Source organism: Rhodnius prolixus, unplaced genomic scaffold (genome assembly GCF_049639745.1).
Source record: "Rhodnius prolixus isolate KJV_2025 unplaced genomic scaffold, Rpr scaffold_19, whole genome shotgun sequence".
Taxonomy (NCBI): domain Eukaryota; kingdom Metazoa; phylum Arthropoda; class Insecta; order Hemiptera; family Reduviidae; genus Rhodnius; species Rhodnius prolixus.
The window spans coordinates 2,245,576-2,264,125 of NW_027411584.1; the positions used below are offsets into that span (position 1 = coordinate 2,245,576).

An 18,550-nucleotide genomic window follows, 5' to 3' on the forward strand; every position below is an offset into this window, starting at 1 on the left:
CTAGATAAGTTCCAATCACAATATCAGCCACCACCGCAAAATCCAACTCAGCCATTGTATCTATGATTATACTCGTATCTTTCCGGTTTTAAAAAACAACTACGTCATAAATCATCAACTTCGCAAACAGGATTATTTCCTATCATCTTCATTTTTCTACCATTTTTCATTGATTGTATATCCAAAAAAAATAAAAAACAGTTTTTCTTAAATTTTTACAGGAAGTGGCCACGGACTTGGCGGTACAACGGTGTTCCCATTGCCGGGAACATTCCCTTGGGCACAAAGTCAAAGAGGGAAACCCAGAAGAGGGATGATGCGAAGGGCTGTGTTTTCAGATTTACAAAGAAAGGGACTGGAGAAAAGATTCCAAATACAGAAATATATTTCGAAACCGGATAGAAAGAAGTTAGCGGAAAAACTTGGACTGAAAGATTCACAGGTAAGGGTCTTATTTTGAAAGGTATTTCTTCTAGATACAATGATTCTCAACCCTTTTTTTTTTTTTGTCGCGGCGGCACACTTTTAACAATTTCAAAATTTGGGGCGCTACACTAACAATAAGATAAGTTTAAAAGTATTTTTTCTGCAACCGCTGTGTAATGCCAAACATTACCTCACTAGTGGGGAAAAATTCCCATTAGTGTCACTTTCCTCACTAGTGAGTGAAAAAATTTTAAAATAAATGAAAATGAAAAAATTGAAAAACGAATATTAAAAAAATAAAATAAAAATTGAAAGGAATATAGAAATAAAAATAATATTTTAATAAATAATTAGATATTTTTAATTATAACAGTTAAAAAGGTTATAGTGTTACCTTATAGAAATTTAAAATGGATTCTAGTGATTCCTGTTTAGTTTTTTTTTTTTTTTAGTTAATAACCCTAATGGTTGCAGAAAAAATATAATATTTAACTCGAGTGTAAAGTATTTTCCACACTTGTTAAATAAATAACTATTACTTACCCATCATAATACACTGTGTAAAATAGTTTTTTGTTTATTTTCAATATAAAATAAAATAATATTGTACTACAAAAAACAACAGTATATGTTTATTAAGGGATTAATTACAAGTTAATAATAAGAATACTTTTAATGAGAAATAATGCATTTCTAAAATTTGGGCGGCACACTTCAAAACTTTCACGGCACAGTGGTTGAGAATCACTGTCCTAGAATATAGAAAGTTAGTTTAATTTAATAGTTAAGTTGAAAACACGTTTGAGACCTAAAGCACGCACCGACTGGCCTCTGGAGTTTTAGATGATATTAGGAAGGAAAAAACCTAAGAGTAGTAATGCCAAGATTTGAACCCAGAACCTTCACCTTATTAGTCCATTACGCAACCAACTGAGCTAATCCTACCCGCTGCTTTATTATTATTATTTTGCAGTGAAGAACCTTCTTTTTTTTTCTTTCTTTTTTTGGTGGAAGGTTAGCACCAGTAACTTTTTAATTTAACAATATCTGCTGAACAAAACTGTCTCCCTAAATCTAATCGAAGTTACCAAATCGAAACAAAAGTTATTATGATCACCCTCTTTATTGTGAAAGACCTCCGTAATTATTTCTGGATAGAATTGATTAGCCCCCTAACTTGCAAATCAAGTTTAATCTGAAAAAGGGATTTATTCCAGAGATTTATTTTTTTTTTAAAAAAAAAAAAAAGTTAAAAGAAATGAAAAGCCAATCAGAGAGTTTGTTGCTGGACAATGAACATAATTGGTTAATGGAAAACCCGTAATCGAGAAGGCCATGTTATTTATTTCATTCTTACTTCCTTTTTTAAAACGAAATCTCATATAAGGGAATGAGTTGATGCGGAGGAAGCTGTGAGAGGGGGCGGGGGCTATAATAGATTGAAAATTCAAAAGCATCACTTACAGATAAACCGGTTTGTCATTAGCAGAAACAGGCCTGTCATCTAGCCAACCCCTTTCTTGTAACAGGGATGCTGGTTGGTTCCCCTTTTTTCCCATTTTTTTACAGTTTTGATTGGGATAGCCTTAGATCTATTTATCATCAAAAGATGAAATGTGAATTTGAAGGAGATATATATATATATATATTAAATGCTTCCTTCCAGTCAACTGGAAGCATTGATGCTTGATTTGTGAACGGGGGCAAGGAGGGGAATGAGCTGTGGTTTTACTGCTGGAGAAATAGGGGAAGGATTTAGCTGGTCGCATGTGTAGGGGATTGCGAAGGGAGGCGAAGAGGTAGTGGTAAAAAAAAAAAGAAGGAAGGGCAATCCTAGGAGATGCAGGTTTTATCAGGAAAAATGATTTTACAAACTTTCAATTCTGAGTCCTTCGCCAAAGGGGTCTACTGGAGGATCTGTTTTTTTTCTAGGACGTGCGGCAGAAACCACCTCCAGGGTTTTGTGAATGTCTTTGAAACGCCAATCTAGCCACTTTTCTGTTCATGACATAACCCCTTGGTGGCTTGGTGGTACATGTCTAGAGATTCCCTTGCCCTATTTTGACCTGCTCTAAAAAGCCCCCGGGTGGACTTCTGGACACTCCTGAGTTCTGTCTCTTTCTCTCTCTACACTTCTCCTACACGCACACCCCCTCTACGGTTTCTAGTTATTGAACTAAATGGTATAAATCTTAGTTTACAAAACTAAGGCTCTTGAAAATTTCTCTCCCTCCTAATATATCCCGTTACCAACAGATTGACCAAAACAAAGCGAAGAGAAATGGGGGGAAACAAGAGAATATATTGATAACTGACCATAAACTTGGTGGTGGAGGTGGTGGTGGGGGGATTGATGGGCGGTTTTAGCTTTAGGGGTGAACTGGCCCAGCATACACTCTACCATACTACTACTAACCCCTTTTATCAAACAAGCAAATAACTTAAAATAAACGTTGTTTATCGCTTTGTAACAAGCTACAAACAAACAATAACACAGGGTTAACCTTTTACCTCGTTTTGTAACAAAATATTACAGAACACTATTTAGTGACGTCATCAACAGCAGCTATTACTTCACTACTATAACGCCATTAAATCTTCTAAATAATATCAAATTGTGGGCAACAAAATTCTGTTTTTGAAAGTGCCAAGGTAAGGCAGGGGGATCAGTGATCAGTAAATCAGGGTGATGTAAAAACCACTTTAGCCACTTCTAGTGAAGTAAATTGAAATGAAATGTAGCCTTTAATTTTGCTGAATTAATTGGCACTTTACTGAGCTTTTACAATTGTAAAATGTTCACTTATTTAAATAAGCAAAATCTGGCTCTTATCAGTTTATATACTAGGTAACTGTTGGGATTTAAGAGAAGGCCGCGCTGCTGGACGAAGCTCTAAATCCAGATGCTTTAATAAATTAAAGCACTCTTTACAATACCATGACTTTAACAAATCTCAACAGTTGAGGAAAATGGCTTTCGCAGAATTATATGTTTTCCTAGGCTTAAAGAAAACGATTACAAACTAAGTCTAAGACATCTGAGGACCATTCACGATTTCGTCAATAACTTTAAACAGCCAGAATTCAGACAACCAGATCGTCCATTACCTTATCACCTCACTTATCAAACAATTGGACATGAATGAATACATGTTCTACTTTATGCCGGAACCCCTCCAAAAGGAGTCTTGTAAACAGTGGCGTAGTTGGCAACATTAAAAAGAAATAACATGATATCTATCTCTTAGGAACTGGGGAAGAAACTAATTCCGGTATTGACTAATTAATTGCGTAACATGTAACCTAACGTTGGACTTTTGGGACTGCACCCCCTTACAATAAGCCTTGGAAACGATTGTAAAGTAGAAGCGGGTGTTGGTCTAGTGGTCAAGAGCTTGGCTTTGTGTGTGTGAGATCGCTGGTTCGAATCCCGCGTATGAATACTTTTTATTTGTTAAAAAAAATTGTTTACAGTAAAGTATGAGCTCCTGTCCCCGTTCACCGACATCTAATTGGTAGTTGGATGTCCCCACCTGCAAAAATAGGCGATTTCTTTACTGTAGTTAAGTAAGAGAAAGTCGTGTGAGTGTTAAATCACAATTTCCTTGATCTTGAATAGAAACTACACCCCGGCAAAAAAAAGGAAAATGGCAGAAGAAAAGCTGAAGGAAAACCCATGGTTGGCCGATGTGGTAGCTGCTGCTGTTTGAGGAGGGCAAAACTTGGTGTGGAAAAATGAATATTTCACGCACCAGTTTTGAATTATGCATTGGCTATTTAAAGGAAAAACTAGGATGGGAGAGAAAAAACCCAGAGTTTTCCCAACAACTTCAGCTTTTACCAGCCACCATCTTCTACCGTGGAAAAACCCATCTGGGAAACCTACCACGGTCAGCTCTTTCATACCATTTTCCTTAGTACTCGTGCTTGAGTGTTCTAGCCAATAATTTTGTTGGAAAATTCAAGCCCTGAGATCTATGTGGTTGTAGTTAGGAAAGTTTTCCCCAGTTCAATGTTACATTATGTATTTCTAGTGAGTTATCTCTCCCTTCCACAACCCAATGGCGCTTTCTGTTTTCCCAGTTAGGTTATCATGTTTCCAGGTGGAATAATGCATATATTCATGTCCATGTTCAGGATTGTGCGCGGCGCCCAAAAAGATGCCTAGATTAAAGGTCTGACCTAAAGTTACAAATTGTAAAGGTTATGATTGTAAAGCCTCTTCATTCTTGAGCTTCTCCTTAAAGAGATTGCCGCTTATCCCACTGAAGGGTATAGGGAGGGAGATGCAGCGCCTTACCTCATTTCCCGGTACGATAACATGTCCTGCTCTCTCTCAAAATATGGTGACTTTATTTTTCTTGCCTAGGCTTTATGGAAGCTTGCTAAGGCTTTCCATTTTTTTCTTGTTCAAGCTGAACCTAGCGTTTTAATGATAATGGAAAGGATACCCCAAGAAATCCAACTCTGGATCCAGTAAGAGGACCTTATAAAAAATTTGGATAGCCCCAAAGAGGCTTTGGATGCAGTTACAGCAGGGGTCGCCAAACTACGGCCCGCGGGCCACATGCGGCCCCCTGAGGCCATTTATCCGGCCCTCGCCGCACTTCCGGAAGAAGCATCTCTTTCATTGGCGGTCAGTGAGAGGAGGAGCACTATAAGTGGCGCCGCCTCAAAGCGCTGTATCGCTCATGTTCAGTACTACTTCCGGTGACGCGGGACGGACACGTAGAAAGCCAGAAGTAGGAAGAAAGGCAAATCACTATAACTAAACCGGATATTGATCATCTCATTAGCCAAAAGCAGGTTCATAATTCCCACAGAAATACTGGGCAGTTTGATGATTTAAATTTACTTGTTCTTTATTTGTTCCCGTTTTGTTTCTTTTTTTACTTTAAAATAGTTTGTTTTATAGTGCGGCCCTCCAACGGTCTGAGGGACAGTGAACTCTGGCCCCCTGTGTAAAAAGTTTGGGGACCCCTGCAGTACAGCTTTAGACGCTGCAATCTTGAGCTAACATAAATGAGCTCATCGTCTAGACTAGGAATTATTTGGTAAATTAAAACTCGGTTTAAGTTCTAAAATTGCTCTAGATTCCTCATCGGATATGGCAACATTTGTCGCCATAAGGCAGGACCATAAATGATTTAGAATTATATGAATTAAATTGCCAGCAAAGGATGCTACGAAGATTATTGCTATAAATTATTAGTAGCCATATTGCTCGTTCCAATTTGACCATGCTATAATTTCATTAATAGCCTAAAGTTATTAGAGAAAAATTAATAATTTCTAGTGAAAGAAATCTAAATGAATCATTTTTGATTTATAGCTTGCTTCTGTTTAGCAAATCAGCTGATTTATTTTATTCTTTACTGTATCAGTGTTGCCAACACATTCGTTATTATGAAAAACATTCGTATGAATGGACTTGCCGCTCTAAGCGGCTGCTACTTCTTCTTCATCCATCCATCCCTCACCTCCTTCACAAAACTCAATATGCCTTATATATAATAATGTTATAAGAGAAGTGTGACGACATTGGAAATCTGTTATTATACCGTCATACTGTGTGTGTGTGTGTGTGAGTGACTAAAAGAGGGAAAGCCAACACGAAAGGGGAAGGGGAGAGGAAGTAGCAGACCTTGCTGACTGCCACAGTCCGGCCCCGGAACGGAAGAGAATAAGCGACGGGCGTCATATGTTGCTGACAAATCGAGAGTATATTTCAGTAATACCAACCTTCCAACATTTCTCCAATACACTCTCTCAACTCATTCTTCAACACTGAGTGCAATTTATATTGCTTTCTTCTTCTAATAATAATAATAATTTATTTATTTATTAATATCGCTGTCCAAAAGATTTAAAAATCAAAATCAGTTGTCATTTATTTATTACTCACACACAACTTTTTAGTATCTCTATTTTTATTTATTTTTGTCAACGGAAGTTCAGCGATTTTGACAAAAGTTCAACGGAAGTGAGTTTTTTTTTAAAAAGAGACAATTTTACAAGCAAAATTCATATTACGTGTACTAGCAGGAAGGGGTTAGAGGTTGCTGCTCGCAAAGTGGTCGATTCCGTGATCGATTACAATGTTTTCCGATAAATTGAGGATTTATTGATCATTTCTTTTTTCTAACGGTAAAACAATTTCGTGATATTTTATAGTATTGTTTGACCAATAAATTGAAAGTTTGATAGAAAAGATGAGGCGATATTTCATTGTTTAAAACAGTGGTTCCCAAACTTTTTTGTCCCATGGACCCCTTTTTATAGTCAAAACTTGCACATGGACCCCTTTTTATAGTCAAAACTTGCCCATGGACCCCTTTTTATAGTCAAAACTTGCCCACGGACCCCCAAGTGAAAAAGCTACATAAATGCATAGTATAAAAATAACAAATTTAAAAAAGCATTTTGTTAAAGAAGTTTTTATTGAAATTATAACTTTTGTTTGAAATAAAATTTTAAAAAATTAATAATTTTGATGAACGTGATGAGATGTTGTGAGTTTATTTATATCCGGCACAATGTTAGTGAGTAGCAACCGCAAATCCCCACGAGTAATCTCTGGTTCAGGTCTGCATGAAGAGCCGTTAAGTGAGCAAGCAAATCTTCCATCTCTATTTTACAATTTCGAAAGATTTGGAAACTGTGAACATTCTCCTCTTCCCAAGTTTTGTATTTACAGAAAACGTTTTGCAACAAACGCAGATTTTACGCTTTTAGTTTTGATTAAATTTAATTGGTCACCCGTGTCAGTTTCTAATTTCCATAATAATAAAAATGGATCACAGTTTTATTATTTTATATTGAACCTTGCGCGGACCCCCTGACGTTGTTCAGGGACCCCCAAATCAATTTTAATTTTCCACGGACCCCCTGAATGATACCGGGGACCCCTGGGGGGGGGTCCGTGGGGACCACTTTGGGCACCACTGGTTTAGAAGATGAAGAATACCTTGTGAAGTGGATATTTAAAAGAGGGTTTATATACCCCCGACAATCCCTAACAGAATTGCCCTAACAATAATTTTCCTCAAATTATTAAAATTAAATTTTTAACGAAAATCTTGAAAAAGTGAAACATCCCTTGTGTAAAATGGGTACTTCCGGTTGTAGATCATTTAAATGCGTTAATCAAATTTTCTTGGAATAATGTTTCAAATAAAAGAAGTTGGAAACCTATATGAACACAATTAGGACGCCATCTTTAAAGAAAATCTTTAAAAAAAAGGGGAAATTTATTCAGTGAAGTTATACTACCGGTACACCGATATTGATTAAAAACATTATTGTGGCATCCATTGTTAAGCACCTAAATAATAACAATAAATAATAAATTTTTATTTATCGTGATTTTGGATTTTTCATTGGAAAACACGCTAAAACTCACACTATTTCGTGACAAAGAAAATTGCACGATTACAATACTTTTTTTTTATATAAAAGTAAAAAACAAAAATAGTAACAATGAATTTCAAAAATTAATTCTGAAGGAAAGTTCGTTCAGAGTAGCTCAGTGGTTTAAGTAAGCTGTATTTCAATGCTAAGATCACGGGTTCGAATCCAGCTGTTGCCCTTTATATTTTCTCTTGGTAAAAAAAAAAGTTCAACAATTTAAAATAAAGGGTTGATTAAATTATTATTAAAAAAAAAAAATGAATTGGATATATTTGTTAATAGTAGAGTAGCACTAGAGCAATTTATATACATATATATATTATAAATAAATTTGAATGGGAGCCGCCATTGTCCATTGTTACTGAATAAATCAATCAGAACGTTTATTTAATAGTCTATATATGTATATAGGTACGGGCCTAAATGGAGTAAAGAGTGATTCTAAATGTATTTTGAAATAGGTTTGCGATTGAGTTGCATCCATCAGTGCACTTTACAAACATCATCTGTATGTGACACTGCCTCCCCCACTGCACACACTCACAGTCCCCTCCCAATGATTTATATATCTATATATATATATATATATATAGAAGCCCCAAACAAATTCACAAATCTATATACAACATATATTGTTACATATACGACCCCAGTTTTCTTTATTTTGTTCTACAATATGTGACATTTAATACACTTTTATTAATATTTATACATATACTCATTTATTTATTTCACTTTAGATATTTTTATTATCTCTTACTAATAGTAAAAATCCAGCTAGGATCTTCTAGGAGCTTCTTACTGTTGACAGTCCAGTGATCTAAGGCGAGAGTACACTATCCGGAGAAAAAAAGCTCCCGGCGCCAGTAAGCTCAGATGTTAAAGCGCCTCAAATTAAAAACAGAAATAAACAGCTTTTCTTGGACGAACTTTCAACTAATTAGTAGAATGGAGGAAATGTCATTGCAGAGGTTAAATTTCTGACTGAACGGGGTATGCTAAAGGAAGAATCAATAAAGCCCGTTGAAAGAAAATGGAGGAATGTTATATCTTCCAGAATATTGAATAAATAGAATAAAAGCAGAAGAGAAAAAGATTCATGAATGCAAGGAGAGTATGAGACGTGTGAGTAGCAGCAATAGGTGGGAAGTCAGACTGGAAAGGAATACAAGAACATAAAGGATAACCACCAGTCAGCCCAGTAGGGAAATAAGGGACATTCTGGGATCATCCAACAGAAGATTTAATATTTTTGGCCCCGTATGGCGGCGCCAACGGTGGTGAGCTCTTTACGATTCTAAGGTGAACGGCAGGCGACGTAGAAGTAGTAGAGTGTAGAGGATATGATCGTTTTTATTGGGGCTCTGTTATGAACCTCTCCACCACTGAGCGTCTCCTATCTACACTGCTGGAAGGAGGCTGAGTTACACTCAATATATATATATATCGCCCTCATTCCAATTCCCGCCCCTTTCTCTTTCTCTGCGAAGAAGCCGCGCGCGCGGTGAATATGGCAATAAAACAGTTTATCGAGTGAACAGCAGCGCTGCCTATACTGTTGGGGACTGAATTAAACATGCGCTCCTGTGGCTGACAGGCCTGATTGAGGTAGCAGAAGAGTGAGGTATGGTGAGAGGGCTGGGGGAAATAGAGAGAGATTAGGAGACGACAACGGCTGCTGTCGTCTGGGTGCGGGTGCGGGTGAGAGGGGACACCTCCCCCCGATGGGGGAGGAATCCGCCCCGAAGATGAATTGACGCTTGGTCGCATAAAATCCTGCTCTGGCGTTCTTCGCCCTTCTCTTCTTGCTCGTTAAATTCTACTCCCTTTTGTCTCCTTGGACCGTTTCATTCAATTGCCACCTTGATTAGCTTAGTTTATATCGCAGGACCTCACATTAAAGTCCTCTTTCATCACCCCACCATATCCATTGCTCTTACTGTACACAGCAAACATAGCCCCATTTATTATATGACTTTCAGGAGATCTAAACAACTTCTTGGCGTGCTGCGCGCGTATATGTGCAGTATTTTGCAAGCTCTCTGTTCGGTATAATAATAAGCATTATGAGGAGCCCTCAGCCTTCTCTCTCCCCTCATCGGCCCTTTATTTCAGCCCTTAATTACTACTAAATGCCCTGCTTAATTAATGTTCTCATCCATTGTCCCTTAGTTTTGTTGGTAAATTCACTAAAACGTCCAATAGACGGCAATTTACTTGAAAACTTGATCATTTCCAAGAATAACTATTGCATTTTATTGTTTCGTATAATTGTGTGGGTGGGGTAAAGATCCGTAAAATTGTCGGCTTTCCGCCTTCAACACTTCGCACAGCTTTTGATATGCTCCCCGCTATGTCGGGGAGGCAAATAGGAGCATTGCCACAGCTCTAGCTATGTCTCGGATATAGATATGAAGAATTTTCAAGGCCGACCGTGCGTGCTCAAACAAGCATTTGAACGCTGCTGATTGCTTTGACCAGAAGTAATCGCCTAATTTTTTCAGGCGGAACTTAATGTCCACCTAGATGAATTAGATGTCGCGGATGGAGGCGGAAGCACATACTTCACTACTGATAGTTTTTCTATCAAATAAAAAGTAGCTTCACGCGGGATTCGAACCTAGGATCTCCCACTTACCAAATCCTTGCTTTAGATCCAGCAGACTAACATCCGCCCCATTTGACCAGAAGCAGGTGCATCGTAACTAAAATGCTGAAATATTCCATGAAAGACACTTCGCTCCAGCGATGGTTTTACTTTCTCTCAACTTTAAAGAGTTTTAGCGTCATTTCCTATCTATTGATTTCACTTAATTTATTCATTCATATTGATGGTGCAGATCCAATTGCATTTCTGTATTCTCTTGTGGGCGATTGAGTCGCCATGTTCCCTAGTGTCCTGTCACTACTTCATTAGTTCATGTACTGTTAATCTTTAGCCGGATTTGTTGGTCTTGGTGTTTCTTATGAGATGATTGGGTGGGCGGGGAACAATTTCGGGGGCATTTTGGATTGCCTGCGTTCCTTACCCCATTTTTGGGGGAACCACCATTTTAAATACAATACAATTCTCTTCTGATCCCTTTACTGCGGAATACCCTTGCGGGATTGTAGATGACAATGAAGCAAGTCTTGACGCAACGAGAAGGTGGTGCTGTTCACGAAAGATGGAGATAGTACTGATTTTTAGTGCTGAGTAATATCGGTAAATAATAGGAGAGTTAGAATATATCCTCATAAAACGCCTAACTCCCTTCGTCCAAATTGAAGATGTTCTCCAGGTCCCTCTAGAAAGTATGACAAGATGGCTTACTTGCTTAGGCGTCTACTTTATTAGGAACTTCTTCTCCGGACAGTTAGTAGAAGGAGGCAAGGATGTTTAGTTGACTTCTTCAGGGGTAAGGGATTCCTCGACTCTATTAAGAAAAGCTTGGGAAGGTGGAGACAGTGATGAAGATCAAGGAAGAAAGCTAGCCGAAAAAATATCGTTAAAAATGATTTAATACAGAGGCATTACTTTTTGCTTCCAAGATATTAAGGAACGAAGCAGATGTTGCAGCTTTGGTTTACCGTCCGTTAGTGCGTTTTGATTGAACTCCCGTTGAACATAGCATCCATAACTGTTCATACTTTTCTTCACAAAACCCATTCCCGGAACAACCCAACCACAATCGCTGTTAATACACGCCCACAAAATTTCCAATTATTTCAATATAATGCTTTATTGATACCACTGCTCTGACAAAATGACAGATTGCCCATTAATGGGTCCAGTGATTTCGTCATGTTTTCAAGCTTTGTTTTTGGGACTAGGAGAAATACCGATTCGGCGTGTGGGTGGACATTTGGAACATGGGAATGGTGCTATAGGAAAAAAAAGAACCCTGTGGAACAACCCTGGTAACATTGGTATTTTGTTCACAGAACTCCACCCTTTCCAGAGGCATTCATACTGTACCAACTTGGTGAGGAGGGGGAACATAGGATGACAACCATTTTGTGCATATATTTTAATAGTTACAGTTGATTTTGTTGTTTTTTTTATCAGCAGATCCGGTTTTTTCCATCTTGATTCTTTCCTTCTCCTGTTCGCTCTCTCTATCTATCAATATCCTTTCTTTCTTCAGGAATCCTGGTTCGATAACCCTATCGATGTTTTTTTTGCTCTCCCAATTTCTGCCTGCTGCTTGAAAGGATTTTGAAAGTTTCAGCCATTGTAATTTTCTTAAACCCTCATCTTTCTACGTATCGATTACGCGATAAAATCAGAAATCTTGTTGTAAACTATAGACTAAAATGCTACAGCTGAAGATCTAGGGCATATACTGTGAAGTTGACGCTAGCGAAGACAAGCGATGAAAATAAAAAAAAAAATAAACACAAGCGATACACAAATTTTTGTAACCGTGTAAACCGTAATCGTTTTACAACAACCAAGTCTTCTTCACTTAGGTCTTCACTATACTTCTTCTGATTCGCTAACTGCTATAAACCTGAAGACTGGCCAAGAACATCGCATGTTGATTCAAATTAGATAGAATGCTCTCCGAACAAGAATACGCTTAATACTAGTAACAGCTACTTCTTCGTCACCACATTATGAAGGGAGAGTTTCGGCCCGCAGGGATAAGAAGACACGCTTAAAGAAAATTACAAAAAAAAATTCAGATAATTTTATTAAATAACCACTGGACTGAGATCAATTTTAGATTGAGATTCTGATGCAGACTAATAAAGAAAAGTTAAAAAAAGATGGAGGACCATATTTAGGAATTTATTAACAAAAATTACAATTTTTCAAACTAAATAAAAAAGAAGATAAAGAAAATTCAACAAAAACCCACTAGAATTTTAAATGAAATGGATGTGTAAAAGAGATAAATCTACAGAGAAGTCTGACCGAGGAGGTGGGAGATATGGGTATAATTTGTATATTATGATATGAGTACGTGCGGGACGCAATGTAAATATGAGTGTGTGGGATTGGTGGGGGGCTCGGTCCACGAGAAGTAGGGGAAAGAGAGCTGGCCGTAGTGGTGGGTGTTATTTAGCATGCACCCCTCCCACAGCAGGGGTTTATGGTACACACAGTGTGGCACTCATTACCACTGACCAACCCGCACCCAAGGGTTTACTGGTGGTGGGGGTTATGAGGACCCAGACTGCTTCCCCCCACCACCCACCCAAGGCTTTCGAGTACCTACCCACCCACCGCACACGGCACCGCCTATCTACAATCTGACCACCCTTATGCACACCCAACATTACATACTTAACATTATTAAAGCACAATTACTCCCGCCACAATGGCCAGTTTACACTCACCTCTAATGAGCGTCACGACCTCATAAATATACACTCATATATATATATATATAGATAGATAGATATATGCACATAATATATACAAAACACTGCATTTAACAGGTACTTAACTTCTCTCATTGTTGGCATAAATTTGATAATAGTTTGCAGTGATCTTACTACAAGTTGGAGTGTATTAAGTTCTGTTCCTAATATTTACATAGTAAATCTTTTAAATAGGTTTTTCCTCTTCCGCCACCAATCTTGTAATCGCCATCTTTGAAGCTCACATTACACGCCATTAAATAAATGCATTTGATTAAATAAAACTTTTATTCAACTTTCAAAATACAGCCCAATCAAACTGATTCCATAAATACAACAAATTTAAGAACAACCAAAAACACTGATAATTCAAAAAGGAAGGTTCCCTTATAATACATCCACGTTAACTGTTCAATTAGCCCATCAAATAAAAAACATATCCGTAACCTAGTAACCTTAAAAAACAACCATCCGTAACCCAGCAACCTTAAAAAACAACAATGCGTAACCTAGCAACCTTGAAAAACAACAATTCGTAACCTAGCAACCTTAAATAAACAAACTCCTTTAAACAGTTGTGTACTACTTAAATCAAAAGAACGGCTCCAACTGGTACAACTCGATAACAACTGCCTAACTCAAACGCATTTCTTACTTCTTTTCTTCCTCCCCCTTCTTCTACTATCGCATCCTTTTCTTTCTCTTTTCTCACATATATTGGGTGAAATCTGTTCAATTAGCCAATCAAAAAGTAAACTAAAATTAAAAAATATCTGTAACCTAGCAACATTAAATAAACAAATTCCTACTACTTAAATCAAAAGAACGTCTCCAACTGGTACAACTCGATAACAACTGCCGAACTCAAACGAATTTCTCACTTCCTTTCTTCCTCCCCTTCTTCTCCTATCCCATCCTCCTCTTTCTCTTTTCCCACTTATATATATATTTTGACTCAGAAATATGTCTTATACTAGATATTTTACTTATTTTTGATTGGATGAGGAGGTTACAAAAAAAGAGCGGGCTATAACAAGATTTGTGTTTGGAGTTAAATGTAAGAGAAGAAGAAGCATTTAAGTGAATATAATTGGGAAGTAAACGAAGGGTTGTTACTATGCTAAAGTTAATGAGTAACCAGCCTCAACACACACAAATGAACTTCTAGGGTCCTCAGAAACCACCAATAAGGTGGTGTGGTTTTAACGCAGTGAATAAGTGAATGTGAATTGACCAGTTGGTGTATTGGAGAGTGGAGAGTGGACAAAGAAGGAGGGTGTTCCTGGAGCGCACAGAGGGCGCTGTTCCCACGAAGGACTGCTGGTCAAGTAGGCAACCATCATTCCACTGCCTACTGATGACCTAACCTCTTGTTTACCAGGAAATTCTACACCAAAATGAAAGATTTCTATCTCTTGACAGAACAAGCATCAACTAAGCAAACATTCGTCCCAAATTGTAAATCTGATAGTCTCTTCTCGGACAAGGTTTATTGCGAATGACATCAGAGCACAATCTACATCTTTGATTGATTAAGTAGATTTTGATGACTTTGTATTTTAACCTCTAAAAATACAAAAATATCTATTATTATTTTCACGCAAAAAAAGTATTGGCAGTCGTTCAGTTTTCTGGTATTAACTATTCACCACAAATATCTGATTACAGGAAAAAGTGGTATCCAAAAAAATTGGAGTTTGTGTGCCCACCACAACTCAGTGAGTATAAGTTGATATTACGCTCAGGTGTTTACAGAGGACGCCATAATAAGATTTTTGTCAAAATCGGTTTGGAATCGATTTTTCAGTTTTTGTTGGTGGGGGCTAATTCTTTATCTGCAACTCTAAAATTCCAAGTTTGAAGTAAATTTCTTATCCGGAAGTTAATGGTGTGTACGTCACATTAAGATTTAAGAGTTTCTGGGCTGAAGACAGGCTTACGCCGATAAAATCTGATCTTATCCATTTCGGAAGGCTCAATAAACAGGAATACTACTGCCTGATAGTGTGCGCGTCCAGCCAATGACAGGGTGTGGAGAGCAAAATGTCTGTTACATCCTGTTTACTCGTAGGAGACATTAACATCCATCACTTAGGATTACAAAGAGAACCACAAAAATATAAGAAATATATCAGAGACGGTAAGAGGATCTACCTCAATTGACTATAAAACAGGCCACGAATAACTTTACCCATATTTAAAACTCCATTAGGAAGGCAGTAGCAACAGCCCTATCTGATTATAACCACAAGTTAGGCGCCACGGTAGCAGTTAGAGGCGAGATCTGCGAAGCTAATATGTATTGTGGTACTGGGTTCGATTCCCGGTCTAGGCCTTGGATTTTATTTAATGGTTAATAAAAGAAATTTACAGTAAAGTATGTTTGCTAGCCGCCTCCGTCCACCGACACCTAATTTGGTAGTTGGGCGTTAAGCCCCGCCTGAAAAAATAGGCGATTACTTTACTTTTACTTTTTTTTATAACCACAAATGAGTTTTTAAACCCCACATGGTTCCGTTACTTCTTTTGAACAGCCACTGATGGGAACACATATTCTTGTTCGAGAACGTTTTGCAAATAAAGAAAGAGGAGTTTTTTAAGAACTTAACTCAATTAACCAGAATTTTTATTTGTTCGGGCGCATCTCTTTTCTTAAACTAAAAAGAAGAAAAAGAAATGGTGAACATTGACTTGACACAATCAATATTGTTAACAACGTTTAGCTCGTTACAGCCGATTAGAATGAATGGGAGAAAATGATTAGAGAAGGATTACGGTGATTTTAATTTTGGTTAAGCTATAAGGATGGCAGGAATATAGGAGTACTGATCCATCCATTAGTTGTAAGTTTGTATGTAAATAGTTGTATATAGTAGAGAAGCGAATGTATTTATAAGTAAGAATGGGGAGTGAGTGACATTCTAGTGATAAGCACCTAGACGATGCTGGCTGTATGGCGAAAGCCAATGCCCAAAAAAAAAAACATTTAGCTTTGAAAAAAGGACGATAGTCTGGTTCCAATCAATATACGAAATCAACGGGCACGATTAGACTATATGCATACGATACAATTTTAGAAATGCATACAATAACATACATCATTAATCACTCTGAAGACAACGGCGTATACTGCAATCAATTATTGCGCTTCGTTAAAACTAGTAACCTGGTGTATTAAAACTGTCCTGTAGGACAGTTGTTATAAAGGGTTGATCATCAAAAACTGCACGTAAAAGCGTAACGTTGAAAAACACCCAACTTTGACAATTTTTTTCTCTTTTTCTATAAAAGATAAAATTCCCAAATTTTCTTTTAAATATAGGGCAAATCCTCCTTTATGACCCTTAATTTTTTGGCAACAACATAGATTAAATATTTGATGAGATTTGTTTTTGTTATTTTAACAAAGTAGTGAGTGAAATCCGAAATGAACTAGTGATTATTTTAGGGTGAAAAGGCGTTGATACGAATGCAGAATCCCTTGCATAGTTAGAGAAACTAAAAACAAATGAAAATGAGAGATTTCAATTTTACTCTTTGTAATTATTGTCCATCATATACATTGTTTATGTAAGTGTGAATTGGGTAAAAGTCAAAAAACTAGACACTACGTTATACAGTTATGTTTTAACCTGGATGACAAGAGGTTGATTACAAAAATGGTCATTGTACCGCTCATTACACACACGTACGCTCTGAGCCGAGCGGTTTGTATTAACTCTGGACCCAAAAAAAACAAAAAAAAACCGCTGATTCTGTAAGCAGCGTATTTTAGTGCGTGATGAAGCACCCATTCAAGCGATGTATGTTTTTAACACCGAAACCCCACCATACGATCTGCGTGCATACTCTCTCTGGAAAACCCTATCCCATCCATGTTACATACAATTGTTACAGAAGTTTTAAAACAACCACAAGCCAAAGTACCACAAAATGGAAAAACATGGAACCCCATGTTCAAAACCAGACCATTAAATACACAGCCAGCGAGGTGCCACTACAGTGGATATGCTATATTACCCCCTCTCCCTTTAGATAAAAATAAAACCATGTCATATACATCACACATCTCCTGCCACATTACATGAGTCTGTTTTTCCTACCTATCATCACTTGACTGGAAACCGTTTCCCTTTATTACATTTACAGTACTGTTATTTTCCATTTGAGCTTTAAATGAAAAGTATTTAACAATATCCAGTTAAAATATTCAAGAATATATACTGACTTTAAACCGCAAAGAAACCTCTTCTGTTAAATTCTCAAGTCGTATCGGAGAGGGGCCTCATTGACAGTGTTGCCTTTAGTTAACGCTTTGGGGAAATTTGGTCTTAGGAAACGAGAGTCATTTGAGTGACTGTTATCTTCTGCGCTGAGTTCATGTTTTGAGTTTGTAACAAGTGTTAGTTAGACCAATAAGTCTATAAATATCAATATTAATGATTATTTCCTTGGCTAAAAGAAGCTATCGAGTGAATAAAGCGCGACTGGATATTGATGTAAGTCTAACAATATCTTTGTCTAATTGAGTCTATGCCTTATTGAGTTTTTGTCAGATTACATTATGTTAATTAAGACTTATGTTTTTTTGGAGGGTCGATTTGAAACCTTTCTGAGTTATATCGTCTTAGAATTACCTCTCATATTGCCCTCCTTAATTTCCAACACTCTTTTGCTTTCCTTATCTTGCTCTCAGACATTCAGCTCTCTATTTACTCAAGGCAATAAAGAGCATCTCAGAAGGAGTCCTAACCAAAGTGGTACAAAGTGGGTGAAAATTCATTGTTGACGATGAAGTTCAGAAAGACCTAGAAACTGATGATATTCTAGCTGAAGAAATAAGTTTTTCTTGAGCATGAAAATCGTTGATAACAGTTTTTAGCAGAGTTGGGCAAAAATTTAATCAATTAAAAAACAATTGAATTAAAGAAATTTAATTTTAATCATGATTAAAATTAAAAAATTTAATCGGCCAAAATTAGTTGATTAAAATTAAAATCACTTTTAATTTAATCGGAATTTAATCAATTAAAATTTTTAATCATAACTAAAAATTAAGATTAAAATTAAAATTAAATAATCGTAATTTTAATTGATTGAATTAAATTCCAAATTTAGTTTTAATCACTTTGGACGATTAAATTTTTTAATTTAATCAAAATATGAGAGATTAAATTTTTAAAACCAAACATTGCCAATGGTTAAACCAGAATCGGACCAATGCATCTTTATTCCGCCTAGGTGGTGCCTCTTCTCTATCAATATTATCACCTTTTCCAAACTACTTCATTCTACCAGTCTGGTTTCTCATCTATACCATGTTGGTGACTCTCAAGACTTATATAGGACCACCTTACACTCACAT

General features: G+C 37.0%; 1 protein-coding gene across 1 annotated transcript in view; it reads left to right on the plus strand.

Annotated features, from left to right (window-relative positions):
- The window catches only part of Dbx (homeobox protein Dbx), a 64,343-nt gene that overhangs the window by 24,408 nt on the left and 21,385 nt on the right, over positions 1 to 18,550 (plus strand). Inside the window, exon 4 of the mRNA XM_074116672.1 lies at positions 222 to 442. Within this exon, the coding sequence (XP_073972773.1) occupies positions 222 to 442 (221 nt within the window). The remainder of the gene's footprint in view (positions 1 to 221; positions 443 to 18,550) is intronic.